This window comes from Atractosteus spatula, chromosome 12, assembly GCF_055471065.1.
Source record: "Atractosteus spatula isolate fAtrSpa1 chromosome 12, fAtrSpa1.hap1, whole genome shotgun sequence".
NCBI classification, from domain to species: domain Eukaryota; kingdom Metazoa; phylum Chordata; class Actinopteri; order Semionotiformes; family Lepisosteidae; genus Atractosteus; species Atractosteus spatula.
This window is the reverse complement of record NC_142717.1, coordinates 12915742-12937054: the sequence shown is the minus strand read 5'-3', so window position 1 is coordinate 12937054 and position 21313 is coordinate 12915742. Positions and strand designations below refer to the sequence as shown.

The window sequence follows — 21313 nt, the reverse complement described above, 5'->3', positions numbered from 1 at the left end:
AATTGAGGGGGCAGCCGTGAGTTCGCGAAGTGGAATGTCGGTCTGTGCACGGTCGGTTACTGAAGCGTCTGGGAACGTCAACATCATGGGTGAGTCTGTTGCGTTATTATAAACCAAATGGTGTGTTTTTTTTGCTTGATGTTCACGTTGTGTGAATTCGGGGTATCTGGTAGAGTAAAATACCACCGCCCAACAGCGTTTAAAAAATATTTTCGTGCGTAAAAGTGAGTGGAGCAGGAGCATTTCCTGTGTAGATTCTCTGGGCTTGTGCTTTTCTACAGCTTAAAAATAACTACTATTTTTTGGTCTGTGGTCTCATATTGTCGTAGTTTACGAAATCAGCAGATTCACAGACTTTAATTGGGTTTTTTTTCCAACACTGTCCTTTTCCAAACAAGTGCATGCATTTGGAGACATGAAGACATGATTGTATCTATCAGCAACTGGGAAGGGACTTGGGACAAGTGGAATAAGTTGATCGGTTACAGTATATATTCGGAAGACAAACGGACAGGAATGCACGTGATTTGGAAAACGATCCGTAAAGCGCATGAGCATTTGTATAGCATTTTCTGTAACTTTATACGGAGACGATGTTTTGATGCTGCTTTGAAATCCACTTAAGAAAAAACAACAACAACCGGGCTCCTGATTGTTATGCCATTTGTTTGGTTGTCTATCTTTGTTTCTGTGTTTTCCTTTTTAATTCCGATCGTGTGTCCTTGCGTTGCGTGCGCGACCGAATTTCACCAACTCCCTAGTCGGTTTTCGATGTGGTTACTGCTCCTACCTTCCCTGTTCAATACGCAAGCTGTGACCGCATAAAACGTAAAGATATGTAGAAATGGTTGGAAGATTGTGACCCTGCAGCGATTACTGGGAATGCGTGAAAGCCAGGTCTTCGTTTGTCTTTGCTATCATCAGACAAAGATGTCTGTTGAGGGGAGTCAAAAGCTATCACGTAGATTGTAGAGAAGCGTTTCAAATGTCCCAGGAAGTCCCATAATTACTTTTGAGGGGTCACGCCCCCGCCCGTGTCGCCTAACCCTGAATGAAACGCTTTTTTGTGTGCCTGTGCGAGATGAAACGTTTTGAAAGAGGGGGTTTATCACGGAATATTACCTCAAATTCTTTATGTCGGGAGATATCGCAATGTACGTCACATCTAAGGAGTGTGCCACAGCCTGTGGCAGCAGAGAAGTCATTACAGAGCTGTAGTGTTATGATTTTCCTATTGTAAGCAAATGAAGAGGAGTAAAATTCATGCGATGCAAAATGTGACTTATGCATAGAGGTATTTTGTGCCCATCACTTTTTAAATGTAGCTAGATTCTATTTGAATGCACTCCAGAAATGGGCATTGAAGAAGGAATCCATGCTGCGTTACAACATCCCCCCCCAGTCTTCTGTGCTGGGACATCTGGTCAGTTTTGCGAGAGTTCAGGGCTCTTGGAATGACACCAGGCGTCGTTTGTCTTGAGGAAATGAATGTTATGGCCTTCCGCACTGTGCCAAGAATGAGGCAGGAGAGAGGAGCATCATATGAGCCACAGAGCTCTGGAGGAGTGTCGGAGAGTGTGATGCTTGCTTTGAACTTGCATAAATCACTACTTTCTGGAAAGGACACACTTTAATGCGCGTTTAGTCAGATTGGTCTTATTATATAGCACTCATTATGCAAAGGAAGTGCCGAGCATGTTTCTTAGCACCAAAGTCACGTTTCAAATGATTAAATGAGGATAAAACTGGTCAAAAACAAGGAAATGACATGCTAAAGCTCCTATACAGTATAGAAAATATTTTTTATAGCAGATTCTTCGTGAGCATGTTAAAATCTCGTTTGTTCGCAATGAATTCATGACGCATCATCTCTCATGTGACCCCCAGCATGTGGGCATTTTAGAAAGGGGCAAGTTATAATGATCCTCAGGAAAACTGAAGGCTTTTTATTTTTAGTCTCGAGCAAATGCATGTTCGAGCCTTGTTTTTTTTTTCCCCCCTTCTGGCGTAAATATATAAGAAACAACCTTGGAATTGTTCTAACCATTTCTGTGCTAGTAGCCATTTTTCTGGGGGGGGGGGGGTGTAAATGTTTTTAAAATATATAATCTTGTATTCCATGAGACTTTTAGTCTTTCAGTGCATGGCTGTGTAATGAAGGAATGAAAAAAAAAACAAATGGAAGCAAGGAGATTCTTTAGGACAAGATGCTTATTAAACGGCAAAAAAAAAAGACTTTTCTGTAGGTTGGAAGTCTTCAGCTCCTTATAAAGTCTGGCTTAGTTTGTAGTCTTTGAATTCTTTATTGCCATTAAGTTGTGGCTATTGCTTTAGTTGATATAAGCGATTGGCTGTATTTTGGATGGGTTGCTTAATAAGCTACAGTACAGTTCCTTTTGGGACATCTCTCTTTGGATTCAGTATGCAAACAAGCCTGCAGATCTAACCCCCAAAGAAGCCAAACGCTGTGCAAGGGAGCAATCATGCTTCGTTGAGCGAATGAATAAGACGCTAATGGTATAGATGGCGGGGCTGCCGCAGAACACGAATAACCCAGTCAGAGCGTGTTCAGGTGCTGCTGAGACCCAGGAAGTTTGAAAATAACAGAGTGGCCGCAAAGCAGAAGGAGGAAGCAGCAGCAAGCAGCAGCAGATGTGCTTGGTTCTCAGAACGGCAGGGTTAAGGAAGAACCCAAAAACCACCTGACACCCTTCTTCTGGAGGCCTTGGTGCATTTGTGAAAGATGCGTAGCCGAAGAAAATCAACGTTGGCACATGAAGAATAAAGCCTTCAGGCCCAGCCGAGCTTTGCACCCCTCGGTACCGAGATCCGCTGCCCGCTGTGCTAGTAAACGCTCGAGTGCTCGCAGGAGCATGGGGGGGGGGCACACTGCTCTCAAACCTCAAGCCTGCATATACAGACAGCGTCGCACCGCAGCACTTCCGGCAGTTTACCCGCCAGCAAAGAAAACAAGTCCCCGCTATTCAAGCCGGGGACAGATTGCCTTAAAAAGACATGCAGCTTTTTCACTGACAAGTGCCGTTTTGACTCTGGAAAAATAAGTCAAAGTAAGTCTCATCTGGCCGGTGTTCATTTCCTCTTGATGGATACTCCCAAGGCTAAACGGATCGCATTAAGCTGTTTTTCAAACGATCCGATTCAGGTTCACGGCAGCCCGGAGCCTGTCCCAAGGCGGGATACACCCTGGGTGGGACGCCAGTCCATCGCAGGGCACACGCAAGACCCAAACGCCAGCATTTCTTTGGGCTTTTGGGAATTAACCAGTGCACTATGTGGAAACCCCAGGTGAACGTGGGGAGAACTTACAAACTCCACACAGACAGCCTTCCCGGAATTGAACCCAGGGCTCCAACACTGCGAGGCTAACCACTGTACCAACGTGCCACCCGTCAGAGGCTAAAACTAAATATATGACCGCCTCTTCAATTCAGAACTTGATTTTGTCCAGTGCTATAGTGGCTGGGTTGAGCAAGAAGGTGAAAACAAGAGTCATGCTAGTGCCGATATTTCAGAGGTACTGTTTCCTGGACACAGGGGTCTATCCTGACCCTCTGTGGACATCACTGTTTAAAAGAATAAATGTAACCTACACTTCTACCTTTGGTGTAAATATAATTTATTGTGACTGCAATGTGCACCGTGTGGAAATGCCACTGTCTGTGGCTTCTTAAAGATTTTGGCAGGAGGCAGGTGTCATTCATTTCAATAAATTGAATCTCTCAGCGCTCAGTCACCATACGGCTCATTTAAATATGAATATATGTAGGTCTTTGAATCATTCAATATTGGTACACTTAGTCTCCTAATTTTCTCTCCTTTTTATTGTACTTTTTTTTTTTACTGTGGCATTAGGCAACATTTTATAAAGTCTTAATAAGGGTTATGTTTAGAGGGAAGGCCTCAACTAAATTCAAATTGTATTTATCAAGTAAATCCTTGAAGATTTTATCCAGGGCATAAAATAGTTGTGAATGTGGCTTTAGGTGCCTACATAACACATAAGCATGCGTCATTTCAGCCATGCAGGGTATGTCCTGTGTGCTTCTTTAGTTCTGGTCCAGTAGAAGTGAAATGTGAATGTAATGTAACACTTGCCTTCAGAGGAAGAAGACAAGCCACTTAGATAGAATCTAGAGGAAGTGATGCTGAGCATTTTTTTGTGCAATCCCACAATTTTTTCACATTCTTGCAAATGTTTAGGTGCAGTTTCTGAAAGCGTATTGGTAGTGTTATTGCAGGTACTGTGCACTATACTGGTGACTGTGATCTTTCTTTGCTTATGTTAAAAATGAATGGAGGATGTAGTACGCTTTTTCATATTTATGGAGGCACTGTTATTTGTAAATGAAGAAGCAGCTTCATTAACATTATTTATTTCATGTTAATGCTTTACAATTTTTTAACCTATTAAGGCGAGAGCTACAAGGTTGTAACATAAACTAAAAATAAACAAGTTTAGTGACCTTGCAATGTTGCTTCGTGGATTAGAGTTCTATACTGCTGCTATGAGCAGTGAGACTAATTACATGAGTCAATAATACATAGTTCATTTGAGGATGGCTAGAAATATCAGTGTGTGGGAATGGATTTAGTCACTTTAAACCTTTATCTGAATATCTTAAGCTTTAAACCTTGACATTGTTATATTGAGACAACCAGACTGCCAGAATTTGAATTTTTGTGTGAAGAATTCGCTCTAACAGTGACAATATCCTTGAAACAGAAGGCCTGTGTAGTTTAATTCCAGTGTCGGATGGAGGCCCAGTGGATATGGTGACACCATGAAGCTGGATTTTAGAAGCTGAAGGGATTAAACGAGTGACTTAAAAAATGCGGTCGAGATGCTATGAAAGCAAACTCAAATGCCGCAGGAAGTCCTTCAGAATGATATAAGTCTAAGGGAGAATTTTTAAGACTCGGGCTCCCAGGATAACTTCATCTGCAGTGGTGAAACATCGACATGGATTTTTATCACTTCTGTCATGAGGCATACTGGAATACAGAGGGGAGACTTGAAATGGAACAGGCAAAGATCTTTTTCACTGTAGGTTTTGTTTGGTGTGTTTTTGTTAGTATTTCATGACTGCTAAATGGGCAGGCTTAATTGTTCAGCTTTGTACCAGGTGTTACTGTGCTTTGCACACAGTTCAGGTGTTTTACTGCACCTTGCACCTTTTAACTGTTATTTCGTTATGGTTTTGATGACTAGGCAGTAGCATTTTCAAAGACCCCTTTTACTAAAGGCATTCACAACATTTAAAATGCCACATGCCGATTGTGAATGAGTCTAAATGCGTTATGTGAAAATTGCAGCTGCTGGAGGTATTCACCTGTCTCTTGATTAGTGTTAGGTTATGGGACACCCTTTGTTTTTTAGAAGTTTTTTTGGTCAGGTTAATATTACTGTAGTATCCTTCTGAAATACAGAACATAGAAATAGTCTGTTCTTTACAGTATTACTAGTATTTTCACAAAATAACATTTTGTTTATTACATTGTGTAATTTAAGTCCTGTTAGGATCAAATATGAAATAATTGCTTACGTTCTTTTTAAAGTTGATCAAATTCATGTTCGTTTCATTGTAAGAAAAAAATGTATTTGCACTGAACTCATTTTCTTTCTTTTTTCCATTTTTCTTTCCCTTATTGCTGCATCTGCCTGGAACCCTTCAATCACATCCACTGCCTGGAATCCATCTATTTCTCTCACCGGTATTGGCCGATTGATCGTACCCGAATGATTTTCAAAGTAGCTGTAAGTACCATCTTCTCTATGTGGTACAACCTAGTTCTGTAAGAGATTTCATATTTAACAGCAGCTGTTAGAATTGTATTGGTAGTTGATTGTCTTTGCCAGTCAAAACATTTTTCGAACTCTTGTTTCTGTTGAAGGAGAAGGTTGAGGTTACTTACTTCACTGAGGCCTGCGGCAATAAATAGTACTCATTGTTTTCATAACTTCAAGGGTCTATTCTGCTGTTTTATATATTAGCTTTAGTTTCTGGAATATAAGGTTTTAGCCACTTTTCAGTTATATTTTGACTTCACACTGGAATCAGGTGATTAATGTACTCATGTCGTTTCGTTTTGCTTTTTCTAGCAACAGAAGAACTTGGAGGGATATGTGGGTTTTGCAAATCTTCCCAATCAAGTGTACAGAAAGTCTGTGAAGAGAGGGTTTGAGTTCACTCTCATGGTAGTGGGTGAGTTGGGCTTTCCTAATCTTTTCTTTTTTTTTGTGGTATTAAGTGTCTGTTTGTTCATCGTTAACTCAAAATAGTTTGTTAACTCTTTTATCATAGGACAGCATTAAAATGTTGTTATTTTAAACTATTTATTTGGACTTGTAATTACTGGTTCAGTTGTGCAACTTTGTAACTTTGTGCGACTTTTTGTTTCAGCAAAAACAGTTAGGTCCAGCATTCATCCATTCATGTTTGTATTTTGTAAGACTCAAATTAAAACAAGTTTTTAAGTTTTTCATACATCCCTTAAACTTCATTTTAACACGATGTAGGGGGAATAAACATGATGTAAGTTATTAGAAAAGGTTCATGCGTAGAAGATTGGTTTATCAAAGTTAAATTTCCAAAAGCCTAAATGACGTATAGCCTAATTTTATGTAGGGTAAAATAACTTGAGTAATTGTTTAACTTCGTGATAGAGAAAACCTGTCTAACGAAAATGTGTTTCCATTCAGTGATCAAGGCAGGCTGCTTTTTTTTTCTTTGGGAGCTCTGGAATTTTTCTGCGCGCCTTGGGTACTGGGTGGGAAACTTCCTGTAATTTCATTCATTCAGCCAGAAATGGCAGCCAAACAGCTGAGAAATTCACATCTACTTGAATAGCTCAGCGTAGAGTACAAATTGCTGCTTCTCTTGTTGTGCCATGGATTGGCCAGTGATACCTGAGCAGGAAAGGCCCATTAACACCCAAGATCATTTTGAGCTGCATCATTTCCTGTTCGTCTCTGCAGTCTTTCAGCCCGGAATTCTTAGCAATTGAAAGCTAGTGGTTGCTTTGAGGACACCACCAGCAGGAAAGCAGATGTGAAGAATTTAATTTAAACCCTTCAAATTCATCCAGTTATATACTGGGTTTCTTGTGCAGTTTATTTTGAACGTCTGTATTTAGTCTCATTTTATTTGAAGTTTCATTGGCTGGCATGTCCATTTTCTGTACAGTATGTCAGCTTTGTTGTCCCTCTCGAAATTTTGTGAATGTTGGTTTCCTTCATCCATTGTAAAATACAAAAACATTACATTTTCATCTATAAAGCAAAATGCATTGAGATACTTCACATATGTCATATATAAATATAGCCAGTACCCTTATATAACAATAATCACAGTTGTATTTAACGGTTCTTTTGTAGTTGACCATCTAATTCTCCTTTTTTAATGTTTTAAAAGTTCACTTCATGTAGGAAGCATGGTACACACTAGTGTGCATATGACAAAATACATTGAAGCTGTACGGAAAAACTAGAAAAAATCTTTAGAGTTCGGTCAAAGAAGCCAGGTAAAATATTGCATTTAGAGTTTAATACTGCTGACAAAATATAGACTTGAATCTCCCACGTCCATTTGTAGATTTGTTTCTGACGTTTAAAATGCGTAGTCATATGATTGTGAAAATGTTTTCATTTCTTTTCCCATTGAAATAAACTTCAGTTGGCTCTATCAGGCAAAATCCTAAACCATAGACATTATAAATTTGAAGTGGCCTTTCATGTCAAATGGATTTGTTAGGCTGTAGTCTTGCACTTTTCCTCGATTATGTTTACATTCTTGCCTACCGTCTACAGATCTGCACACATCTTCTCCAACTCCCTTCCCTCGACCCCAAAAAACACCCAAACCTGCAGCAGGCTCCCTGCCTTATTCCTCACAAGTTATAATAGTTGCTTACACTTATATAGCGCTTTTCTGGACACTCCACTCAAAATGCTTTACAGGTAATGGGGACTCCCCTCCACCACCACCAATGTGCAGCATCCACTAGGGATGTTGTGACTGCTCTGACTTTTGGACAGTGCTGTCATTTCCTGAGCCAGTTGAGTTAACATTTAAGTGTTCTGCACTCCATGCCTTTATATCGGTCGGGTTGTTTAATCATTTTTAGAATTTCACCGAACCGCTGAATTGGATGCTCAGTAAATAAGGGTGGGGAGCTATAAGTGGGAAAAATGTCACTACTAAAGCTTCTAAAAAATTACAAGACGAGGTTTTTACTGGCTTTTTATCTGTTGCTTTGTATGTTAATGAAGTAGAATGAAAAATACTTTATGCACAATCCAAGACTTGTAATTTGCTGCTGCCCTTAGCACTTGAATGCAGAAGGGAGTTTCTTTAAATAAGCTTCATGGTTTATACAGCTGCACAAAATTTCCTTTAAAGGAAATATGCTGGATGGTGACCGAGTCTCATGGTCAGAACCTGGTTTACTAGAAGGCATCACTGGGTAGATGTTACTTAAGAGCTGTGCTTTATACCACTACCAGTCTATTAGAGGCTTTATTCCTGGCTTTGGAATTTTTTTTTTAGTGCATACTTGTGATAGATTCCAATCTGTTGGGTAAATAAATTTTCCATGAGGTGCAATGCTTTGTTTTGTGTGCATTCATACTAAAGGTTTTCTGATGGAAAATAGGATCTATTGTTGCACTTAATTGCTCATTTAACATTTCAATATAAACTGCCTCAAATCTTTGGTTACTTAAAAATCTGTTTGATGAATGGTTTTTTAAAATGGAAAACTTGGATATCCTGTCTTATTGGTACCGATCAGAAGTGGCTATCAGTGGTTCTGTGGTGTTTAGTTCAGTAACCTTGTGCTATTTCAGAAGCAGAAGACGGGAAGTGCTTCATTTTAGTTTCAGTGCTCCTCAGTGCTGTTATTAAATCCGGTTTGTGGCCTACACCTGGTGTGTGGGTGACTTTTCAAGCTTGTCCAGCTGCTAATCATTTTCAGTGTGGAGCCGTGGATTCTATATCCATTCAGTACTCCACCCTGAGGGACAAACGCCACTGTGATCTGAATGTCACTTTAGATGCCTTCCTGTGTTTCTAAGTGAAATAATTTTTGTATGCTCTCTGGGTGGGCATGGAGGTTGAATTTCTGGAGCAGTTTTTTTCATATGAAGAATTGAAACTGAACAAAGAGAGCCATGGTTCTTTAGGTATCACTAACCACAGTGGGAGGTTTGGGTTTATAGACTCTTAGGTATGTCGGTATATACTGTATAATGAGCATCAAAGAAGCCTAGAAACCTTGCTGTTTATTCACTTAAAAAAAAAATGTTGTGTTTTTCGTAGAACTGAAAGAAAAACTATAAACAGGCACACGATGCATGAAGTAGACAATAGTGACAAGTGAGGAAAAACAAAACAAGAAGGGTGACATCCAGTTAAACAAAAACATTCGAATGGCAAAATCGCTTGCACACCGCGCAAAACAAGAGCAGACCAAACACGCATGACATTGAAACCACCTTGACACACCCTGCGCTGAGAGAGAAAGGCAGTCCAGTGTTTTGTGCTCTCCAGCCAGAGATACAAAGCCCCCGTGCCACAAACTATCAAACATCTGGAATTGCTAGCCTTTAAGAGTCATCAACATAAAATCGAATTGGAAATCATTGTTGAGATTCTCTTCTCATTATCTTTATTATGGACAACTCCCAGGTTACAAACCATTTTTTCCCCCCATCATAAGCATATCAAAGCATTATTTAACCTAGATTTTTTCCTTTACAGCCTCAGTATTTTTACAGTTTAGAGCAATCAACTTTTCTGCATTTTGTTTTATTTTTATTTTTTTAGATTTGTCTCCTGAGAACTTAATCAGGGTAACCGAACAAACATATCTTGGGATCCAATGAGATTACAGTTCCATTTAAAGGAGAACCGCAACGCTATTTTTATATTTCTAGGTGAGAAAGAATCGGTGTTGATGAGCCCATTTAAACCACAGTGAAAGTAAATGGTACACTGTAATGTGTGAAACCTCCAATTTATATTGGAGAGGAACACTATGCTGTAAAAAGGCGCTGTCCTTTGGATGAGATGTAAAACCGAGGCCCTGACTCTCTGTGGTCATTAAAAATCCCAGGGCGTTTCTCGAATAGAATAGGGGTGTTATCCTGGTGTGCTGGCCAAATGTGTGGTGAGCGTTCTGGCTCACTATGGCTGCCGTCGCATCATCCGGGTGGATGCTGCACATTGGTGGTGGTGGAGGGGAGTCCCCATTACCTGTAAAGTTTCCAGGTATGCGCAGTACCATATTCTGCGATTCAGAACAAGGTAACCAAACTTCCTGCGAGGTGAAGCGACCCTATTACACTGTCAACAACCAGGCTTGTGAATACATCTCTTTTAATTCAATTGATATGTTGCTCTCGACTTTGGGAAGGTTTTGCCGACAAACTTGTTAACTCTGCACGCAGATAACATTGGAACATTTCTGCAGCGAAATGTCTGCTGCAAAATCTGAACTTATTCTCTGTACGTTGCATTACATTAGCCATTACAGTGAATAGTGAGAAGGAAGGGCTGGTTTTACGTTACAAATCTCTCTCGCCCATGGCGAGACCAGGGGTACTATACAGTGCTTCACAGAGATCACGATTTTGTCAAATTTTGCAGTACCGTCAGTTAATTTGTTACCGAGATTTAATAACTGGTCCATTGCAATACTATTAGGTGAATAAATCTTTGTCCCTGAAAATTATAAGAGATGCGTGCTAAGTTGCAAATCTAGAACGAGGTTTTTGGTAGATAAAACTTTGAGTTCTTTGAAAGGACTTGATTTGATCAGGCATATCAGAGATTGTGAATATACCTGTAAATTCCCATTCCCTATTAACAAAGGGTTTTCCATTATTGAGAATACCACCGTTCATCCAATAACAGTGCATGAAGCGACTGCAATCCAATGAAACAACAATTCTATGAAGCTCGGGGGCAATTTTTATACAAAAATGGGATCGTTTATGAATTCCCAGTGTTTGGGGTTATACTAAAGGCCTTTAGTGAAAAAGAACTTTTATCACTTCTTGAACCTCTTTTTCTATGATCTCCCAGGACGTAAGAGTAGAATCTCTGCTATTTGTCTGTTTAATAGAATACCTTGTGTTAAATGGCAGATAATACTTTTTGAGTATCGGTTGGGCCATGGCCCTCTTCTGTCTGTCTCTAATGTAAATATAAGATGGCTAATTCTGGGGGGGTTTGTCTTTCCACGACAACCTTCTAAACAAATAAGCAAAGTACTGAGCTTTGAACCATTCTCCTGAAAAATGCAGAGGAACAGCACTAAAGAAATACATAATACATGGTACAATGTTTGCTTTGTGCATGTTCATATTTGGATTCATTTGCTTTCATAATGTCTAATTCAACAAAATGGGGCATGATTTGGGGCCTCACAGTGATGCAGTAGTTATCATTGCTCCCTCACAGTGCTGGGTTCTGGGGTTCAGTTCTGGACCTGAGGTGCTGTCTGTGTGGAGTTTGTGTGTTCTCCCTGTGTTTGCATTGGTTTCTTCCAGTGTTCCGATTTCCTTCCTTGCACGGTCCAGAGACACATTGGTAGGAAAACTGGCCCTGCTGTCAGTGTGTGCACGTCTACGTCTGTGTTGGACGTGTATCCCATCTTGCGCCTGTTTCTTTGTCTAGTTAGGCTCCAGCTCCACCTAGGCCCTGTATTGGATAAAGCGATTAAAAAATGGATAATAATAATAATCGCTTACACTTATATACTGCTTTTCTGGACACTCCACTCAAAGCGCTTTACAGGTAATGGGGACTCCCCTCCACCACCACCAATGTGCAGCATCCACCTGGATGATGCAACGGCAGCCATAGTGCGCCAGAATGCTCACCACACATCAGCTATGAGTGGGGAGGAGAGCAGAGTAATGAAGCCAATTCATAGAGCCATTCATAGGATGGATGGAACATCTTTGGAAGGGGTTAAGCACTTTCATATTCATCACTTGTCCAGGCTTTATGAGAGGAACGGGAGGGAATCCAACAAGACAAAAGTTTCCAACTTATTGCAAACCATGCATCGCAGATGTATTGTTTCTAATGATGGGCATACATTCAACTAACCTGAGATTCCCAATATAACCACTGTTGATCAGTGCTGCTGACGACCTGTTAATAAACACAATGAACTTAAGTGGCGTGTTTGTCCAGCAAAATGTCAGTTCACTTGTTACAAAAAAGGTGTTATTTTCTCTGTATCTTCCTGAAACTGTGGCAGTATTAACTTTTAACTTTTGATGTTCTGTATATTAAAGAAAAATGGTATGTTTCCCCTACTCTTAATTACATCTTGATTCAGATATTGTTTTTTATGTTGTATAGTGTTTGTTGATACAGTATTTAACTGTACCTGTTTGTTTTGGGTGAATGTTTTGTGATCTTACCACTGTGCTACAGTGCCCCACTCAGATGTGGGTGTTTGGGTGTTGCGACTGGATTTTTAATGTGCCATCGACTCTGTGAAGCAGAAGCCTTGACTGATGACCAGCACGTAGGGGAAATCGTTACACCCTGCCGAATAGCGGTTTCTGCCCTTGGCATTAATGTACTGATTCTTCCCCCTGTGACTGGCTAGTAAAAGCCAACTAGCGCATCACCATAGATGGGAGCAGCTTGGGTTCCTTTCCCACAAAGATGATCCGCTTTAAAAATCATATTGCATGAATACAAATGAAATAGACCATTTTGATTCGATATTTCACTAGGGAATCGTTAATTGCAATTTTTCATGGTTTGCATATAAATATTGAGAGATATTTGTGACCGCTACTTAGATTGTCCTGAAGCAAGTTTTTCTTCAATGCGAAAATTGAACTGAAAGATTTGAACATTTCGATGCCCAATTTGTATAAGTGGCGTTTTAACACAAGTTCGCGATTGGCATTAAATATTTACTATGCCCAATACTGAGACGCAGATTCTCACGTTTTTCTGTTGTTACGAAACCCTAACTTTGATCTGTTTGCATTGCATGAATTTGAAATATGAAGCTGGGTATATTTACAAAAATATATCTTGTATTTTTAAAGATCAGATTGTTTTGCTTTTTCTTAGCTGAACCCTTTAACGGGTTTGCATAAATTTTTGTCTGCATCACTTTTGCAACTATTATAATTTCAGCCTGTATAAACACCGAGAGAGGCACACTACTGCCTTTTGTTAAATTTTGGCTGCTATTTGTGTATAACTCTCAAGTTACATGATTCCTCTGATTCATTATTTGTATTGCAACAGTGATGGATGCTGTGCACATTACTGACTTAATGGACTTTTGTTTTAAAGTGAATTAGTCTTTGCAGTATACTTTGAAGCAGACCATGTGCTGTATGTGTGTGTGAATGCATTTTGTGAAAGAATGGTCTAAAATTCATGAACAAATCCAAAGAATTTCAGTATTAAATGTGAAATTACCAAAATAGATTTATTTTCCAGATTGTGTTTATACCTTGATGTGCTTCTAGCCAAACCCCAAATATTAAAGGCATCCTCATCTGGCCTATCTGCCTTTTGTATTATGTTTTAATATTCTTGGATTGCGAGATGCAGGAGTCCTAAATTCTGTCCTTCACTCTGGAGCTTTTGTTTTTCCTGTTGCTGTGAATGTTGTTAAAAGTATGTTTCCCCATTGCTGCATTGGAAAAGGAACATCCGTTTCTTTGGCAACGAGGCCCATTGCAGTGTGAGAATTGGAGACCTCCTCATCACCCTGTTTTTGCTTCTGTAACTTCGCTTCATGTTTGCTGGCTACTTCCCAGACTCCCACACCTCTCACCCCAAAGGGCACTCTTAAGCTTTCCAGCAGCCTTGCCTTTCCTGCAGACCAACCCACAAAATGTCACAGCTTTACAGTGGCACACAGGTTAGACCAGACATTATCATCACTGATTGCTGGTGAGCCCTGTCGTATTATAGCCCTGTGTGGTGGTGAACACTTTCATTTGTACGGGGTTCTAGCATTGTGCAGTTAGTTTTTAAGTCAATCAATGTTCTCCTTCTTCATGTCTCATTCTTTATTTTGTTGTTCATCCTGTTCGTCTCATTTAACTAAAACAACTTAAGGTTTTTTTCTTTTTCTAAGTGCTATTTCACTAATAATGCGCACCCTTCTTACTTAAAAAGTATAACCCTTGGATAAATGGGCTCCTTTGTATTTTGTCTGCAGCCATATTTTACTGTAGACTAAATTCTTTGTATGGTGTGCCTATACCCCTGCCTGTGCAGGTCAGCTTCAATAAAGTCAAACTGGGCGTGGATCTTCCAAAGCCTGAAAGTTGTTCTTGCAAGAAATATTGGCCCGTGTGATTTTCTCTGACTATGCATTTGTCGGATTGCTGCAGCAGAAGGGTTCAGGTGGCTGTGAACAACTTCATTAGGCTCAAACAACAAAGCTTAAAGCTTATTCTGTTGCTCAAAAGGCTTCTTTATACTGAGCAGAGAAGCACTATTTTTGTCCCCCCCCCCTCCTCCTCCCAAACAAAGATCTCTCCAGCTAGTACGCAGAAGTCGCATTCTCACTGGCTGCTCGCATGTAAGATGTCAATTCAAATGCAGGACTGTCTGTGCCAGCCTGCTTTTACAGTAATTCCTTTGTTCCACTTGGGATCAATCTGTTTATCACACACATAAATAAAGGTAACCAAATTTATTTTAAAAAATCATAGAGGAGCTATATCTGGGCTACTCACTTTTAATGGCTGTAGACTAATGAGTTTTCACTCTTTCAGTGAACATTGAACTAAAAAATCTGATTAATATTCAAAAATATCCACCAGCATAGTATGGCAGTTTCTTTAGAGGAGTGGGGACCAGTAAGAAGCTCTTTTAAAATGATTGTTACTGATTTTCTTGAATATTTTTTGAGTGTTCATTGTTTGTTCATTTACAATTAGTGCTTTGTGGTTGCCTAGGCAGGGCATAATTTGAAGATACAAGGAAGCAGCTTTTGCAGTCATAAGACAGTGATATAAAGTTTTGTTTAACCCTGTTTTACCTCGGCGAACTGTTTGCCCTTTCGTACTCCAAGGATACTAAAGTGGCAGTTATTTTTACAAAAATGAGTTTCCTCTTTGCTCAAAACATTTAGTCCTTTGCCTTATGTAGGACAGTATTACAGCTTTCTACACAGGTTATTGAATTTAGAAACTGGGATCAAGAGCATAACTTTAAATAACTTTGTCAGATTTTGTTCAGCTTCCAAATTTGTTGGCAAGACCATTCCTAAGTGTATGAATCTTTTCCTGCATCTGCCTACATTGTTAGCATTCAACAGTGGATGTTAAGTCAATTTATTGCAAAATGCAGTAAAATTAAGTCATACAGAAATCTCTCCTTGGATTTTTTTTTTAAACGCACGTACTGGGGCCTTTTTTAAATCTGTTCACTGGAAATTGATTTCTGTAGTCTCTACCCAGTCTGTTCCTGTTTGACATTATTAGTTTGTAGTTTTGCCTTCAGCTTGCAGCTGACCACTGAGCCAGTCAGTAAACTAATTTTGGGCTTATGCCAAAGTGATTTACCTTTAATGTACAGACAGGTGAAGAATATTCTATACTTCATTTAAACCTTTCTCGATTGTTTACATTGTGAAGCAGCAGTACAGATTCCAACTGGCAGCAGATACCATAGCCCTTTAAATTGCTCACCATTTGCTAACTCTCCACAGTATGTGAACGTGTTCATTAACTGTTATTAAATATTCAGACTCTTCCACCAATCGCTATGGTTTTTATATAGTCCACCATAATACTGAATTCTGTAAATTGCCACCTCTGTGTGAGGATATCCTTAGTCACAACTCTGAACTGGGAGGTCAACTTTTCTCTGTTTATATACCCCGAGTTCAGTGATGTACACAAACTAACACTGAGGAAACATACACTGACCCTGTATTTCACCGTGCATAGTTCTTTTTTATTTACTCATAGTTTGTAATATAATGTTACAACTGAAAATGCGTGGATGCTTAAAAAGGCAGGAATGCCTGGTGTACTTCCTAGATACTTCTAAATTTGTCATAATACACACAGAAAACATTCCTGAGGGGAAAAAAAAACTCCCCCAAAAATAACCGTGAGTTCACTAATGAGTAATGTGGGTTAAAAATGCACATTGTGGTTGGTATTGTGTTTTTCATCCAGTGGGGATATTAAAAAAAATATCCTTGGCTTTCTGTACTGGGATAGAATGTTAAATAGTGACTGAATTTTCAGTTCAAAACAGAGCTATGAAAAAAAATGCCAATGAAAACAAGTATAAAGACTTGATTTTATAGTATACGGAGACTTGGCCACCCTGATCTTAATGAGGCAAGGGTAATAGTTTTGTTGCACAAGAGAAAAAAACCTGTGACTTGTAATTTAATAGAGCACAGTCAGGGAATCAGAGAGTGTAAGATGTGCTTTGTGTAGATGAGAAGTTAAAGTTGGTAGGAGTTACATCTTCAAGACCTAATAAGTAAAGAGAAACATTTTAAAGTCTATCTGGAATTTAACAGGAAGCCAATGCAGAGATTTCAAGATAAGAATTACGTGAATACCAGAATGAGACCTTACCGAGACCCTTGCCTTCAGTGTTTTGAACATTCTAAAGGTTTTTTTTAAGGTGTTCTTTGAAGCTCCGGGAAGAAAGGTATTGCAGTAGACCAGTCCAAACGAAACATGTTACTGCTCTCCTTTTTCTGCAGTGGAAGGTGAAGGAGAGCGATTGGGGTGAAATTCAGAAATTGTGCCTTGAAAGTTCAATTGGGATCAATTTTTTTATTTTGTGAAGAGAACTCAATTTGAAGACCATTAATAGCTGTTACTTCACAAAATGTTGGCTTTAGAGAAAAGTAAATCTTCTGAACCAACAATAGTTTGTTTACACTGTGAAATGTCACTACACTTTGGCCAAGGGGGAGTATGTGTATATATATTGAGCAAAACAATATACTTGCATTTCCAGGCTTTTGTATTTAGTCTTAACTTCAGTACCTGAAGGTTTGGAACATGCATATTCTCCCCATGTTTACATGGATTTTTGCTGCTTGCTCTGGTTCCTATGACCATTCCTATGACTAAATGAAATTTAGGTTTGACACTGATCCACTAGTCCAAAATGACCATTTCCACACAGTGTTTCATCCTTAGTGAGAGATGTTCCTAGTGCAGCCAGTGCTGGCTGTGAGACTATAGAGAACTATAGTTCTCCTCTTGTTTGTAATCTTTCTTAAGTTCTTATTCTTTAATCATTATCCACCACTGACTATACAGCCTATCCGGTAGAGAAGTGTGAACATATTCCACAAATCTACTAACGGAAAAGAATTAAGGTGGGTTAAATGGGAATCTTGAAGTGGATATTAACAGCCATCGGGATTACTAACCCTACCTTTAAAAAACCTACTTAACCATTCATTAAATTATTTCTCCATTAATGAAATTATACATTGGTTTTACAGCAACCTAAGTTTAATTGTGTATGTTAAGGGTCTTATTTCCGTTTTCGTTTTTACTACAAGATTTTCTCCTATGTTGAAGAGCTGCAGTACAGTACCCAGCTGGGTGCTGCACTTCAGTGCTGGAGGACAAGGGTTTTAAGATCTTTGGAATGAAAAGAACTATGCAAATACAAAATAGTTTACTAAATTTATTTTAATGGAATTTGGAGATGAGAAGATTAAGGGCTTACTTGAGTCATAGATGACCTATTTGATAGAAGAGAACATTTAAGAGACTGCATTAATAGAGATCGGCTTTGTTGCCTTTTTTTTCTTACTCAGAAGTCTAGTTATTTCTTCCTTCATCATACAATGCGAATAAACAGTGTAAAATATAGGAATTTCTGACATGTAATTTGACCTTTTGTTAACTTTTGTGCTTAAGTTATAAAAATTGTCTAGAATTTTGAAAGCAAGTCCTTGGAATTCACCCAGAATGCATTTGGTTCTCATTAAATTATGTAGACTGTCATTATCACAAGTCAGAGTCTTGTAAGTTCTATGGATTTTTGCCAGGTTGTCAACATTTAAAAGTTTGAAGGAAAACAAGATGTCTTAGAATAATCCTGATTTTGTTTGCTTCTCTTTAAGGTGAATCTGGGCTTGGAAAGTCAACATTGATCAACTCCCTGTTTCTGACAGACTTGTATTCTCCAGAGTACCCTGGACCTTCCCACAGAATTAAAAAGACTGTTCAGGTAAATCTCCGCTACTGCTTTACACCAAAGTATCTGTATGTGGATCTGAATAAACATTTAAACTAAAGCAGAATGCCATAAGACCATCATGATTTTTACACGGTCTTCAAGTAAACATAGCAACTGCTTTTTATATCTTAAATATGTTAATGGAATCATTTATTTTAAAAATACCCAGTTCTGTTTTACTTGTTGGGGTTGATGAGTCTCATCAACATATGTCAGTCCATATCCATTTAATAAAATGCCAAATTGTGTAAGCCTTCACTATAAGGTCCTGCACTGAGAATTTCAACACAAAAGACCCTGAACAAATTGAATGTATGCAGTGTATCACTGGATGCCTGATCTGTGGTTTTCCTTATGTGCAGACATACTTATTTGATCCTTCAGCTTACACAGTTTGTGAAAACATACTTTGATTGCCAGTAAAACTGTCCCATTCACCAACTAGAAAATAGTCACCAGTGTCTTTTGTTTGAAGTGGAAAGCAGTAATTTATTTTAAAATTAGATTGTAAAGTTTTGAAAAACTGTTTTAAATTAGCTTTGCAACCGTATCGGCTCGAATAAACTGTTCCTAAACCTCCCTTTCACTCTCGGCTGTGCTAATACAGGGACACATTTGTAGGACTGAAAACCTTCAACATGAACTGTGACCAAGAAATGTTTTTGAACATAACTAAAAAATAAATGTACTTTTAAAATAGCCCAGTTCAAAGTTTGCTGCTTTTCATTTTTAGAATAAAAATGGACATTGTTCAGTTTCTTGCCTTTCAAAATGAAGTTATCGTTGCCTCACATGATAGCAAGGCATGGATGATATGCCAGTCTGAAAGAGCAACTCATGTCTTGTGGTTAGAGAGGCGATTGGAATCGCCTGTTAGATGTGTTGAGTTGTGATGATGGGAGCAAAAAAAAAGAACTTTTAACAAAAACACCAGGGCCTTACCCTGTTATACATCAAATGAGGTGCATTTAATTTCTGCTTTTTATTCACTTCTTTCATTTTTGCTGCTTTGTTCACTTTGAGTAAATTTAGTTTTTTGTACTTTTCCATTTTGAAAGCTCATCTCTGCTTTTGGAAATGTTTGCTGCCACAGAGAACCTGTACTGCAAAACTTGTCTCCAGATGTCTTTGTAAAATCATTTAAGGCAAGATTAAGCTAGTTAAAACTGTCATTTAAATGGTTACAGCTAGGCTTGCTGCATGTCAAGAGTTCTTACTTGTTTTGTGCACAAAATATATTGTGTTCTTCTTAAAGGACTGCGTCAAATTTGAACCTGATAACTCAAACACTAAAATATTTTGTATTTAAATCTGTTGAATCTGTACCACAGCTGTAACACATTGACTTGCGAATTGAATGCATTGAGAAAAGGGCTCGAGTTAAAAAAATCTTCACCCCTTTTTAATGACAGTTTATTGAGTCGCACAGAAGACAGTTCTTCCATTTGATTAGTAGATCTGAGGTATTTTTAGAATTAAGTCATTTTTTGTGAAGAAAAACTTAATCAAAAGCTATCACTTGATATAATATCAACAGGTGCCAGTTGTTGTAAGAACATCAAACAGTGTTATGTTAAAGGTAACCATTGAGGAGTTGCACTACTACAGTTATATCTATAGGCCATGATCACAGCAGTCCATTGTCCATCTTCACACACACTTACTCTTGATCTGGCTCTTCTGGCAGTTTATGTACTTTCATGCAAGCACAGTGACAGTATTACCAAAATTTGGGATTGATTTGGGATTTACGGATACACTGATATTGTCCTTACTTTTCCAATATTGTCTCCTGGAGTTCAGTATCCCTTCAACCTGAAATCTGTCTTTTGGAGATGTTTTTGGTGAAGTGGAAAACTCATCAGCTGCTCCCAGTTGTGTGACTATCTCTACCTCTGTATATAAATCAATCAGCCTTGCCAGATATGTTTCTTTACTGCAGATTGTGGAAACATTTCTGCTTCCAAGAATTTCTAACTGCTGACAGAAGAGGATTTGGGCTTTGATTGACTTCATGCCCAGTAGCAGCGGTATGCATGGCCAAAAGGAAGAATGGATTACTGTAAACATTTTTTTTGTATGCGCCTCTCTGTGCTTTAAAGATATTGTTGGCCCATTGGATCATAGTGGTTTCCTGCTGAGTGTTTCGGATGATTATCATTTTAATATACTATTGGCTGTGTTTGCCTGGTTCATTAGCAAACTAGTGTGTGTTTCCAGTTTATGAAAGCTTATTTTTCCAGTTTGGGGCCGTAATTAAAATGGTCTAAAAACAGTTTCCGGTCCATTTCCTCTTCTCAATGTAGTTTTGACACATGCTCACAATTGCTCTTTTCTGTATGGCTGAAAGTGTTGGATACTGTGTTTCACAGGCTAGATGTTGGGGGTGGAGAAAAATATGCAGCATTAAAAGTAACCCAACTAATGTTGTTTATACTGTATTCAAGCCAAGCTTTGGAGCCTGAATATTGTCCTCAAGCCATTAAAGTTCTTGGTTATTAGACAGATACAGGAAAGGATCACGCTTTATAAAATTATAAAACAAGCCACAGAGTCCAATTAAAAAAGCAGCACACTGAATTGGCAACACGGGTATAAAATGAAATTGACGGTAAAATAAGTCTTTTAGTTCTACAACAACAAAAGGACCTTGAAGAATTAAGTGAAATGTATCCAGAGCAATAACAGGAAAATTCTGGACAGTGAAAAAGAATTGTACTCATTATTTCACTAGTGTTCAGTAAGATAGAAATACACTACATTCCTCAAGACTGCAGAACCAGGTTATGTATTAAATAGTGTTAACATAGAAGAGAGAGACTTACCTAGGATACTAGAAATACCCAAGATAATTTTCCAGGGGTCTGATGGTATCCTATCAATTGAGCTTCAACTGGGTGTTTTTAAAAGCTATTGAAACAACTCTTCCAACAGTCACTCCAGACAGGATAACTATACTTGGACTGGAGATTTGCTAATGTAGTGTCCATTCGTGAAGAGGTAAAGAGTGTCAAATCCTTACCAAGTAATTATAGATCAATAAGTCTGACTTCTAT

General features: G+C 38.7%; 1 protein-coding gene across 3 annotated transcripts in view; it reads left to right on the top strand.

Annotated features, from left to right (window-relative positions):
• The first annotated feature begins 29 nt into the window (after positions 1-29).
• Positions 30-21313, top strand: part of septin7a (septin 7a) — a 44343-nt gene continuing 23059 nt past the window's right edge. Inside the window, exons 1-4 of one of the 3 annotated variants that reach the window (XM_088929741.1) lie at positions 30-89; positions 5772-5776; positions 6122-6224; positions 18142-18248. In XM_088929741.1, coding sequence (XP_088785867.1) covers positions 35-89; positions 5772-5776; positions 6122-6224; positions 18142-18248 — 270 coding nt within the window. In that variant the 5' untranslated portion in view covers positions 30-34. Of the gene's footprint in view, positions 98-5771; positions 5777-6114; positions 6225-18141; positions 18249-21313 lie in introns of those variants that run through there. The other 2 variants (XM_088929743.1, XM_088929740.1) reach the window with 2 other exon arrangements.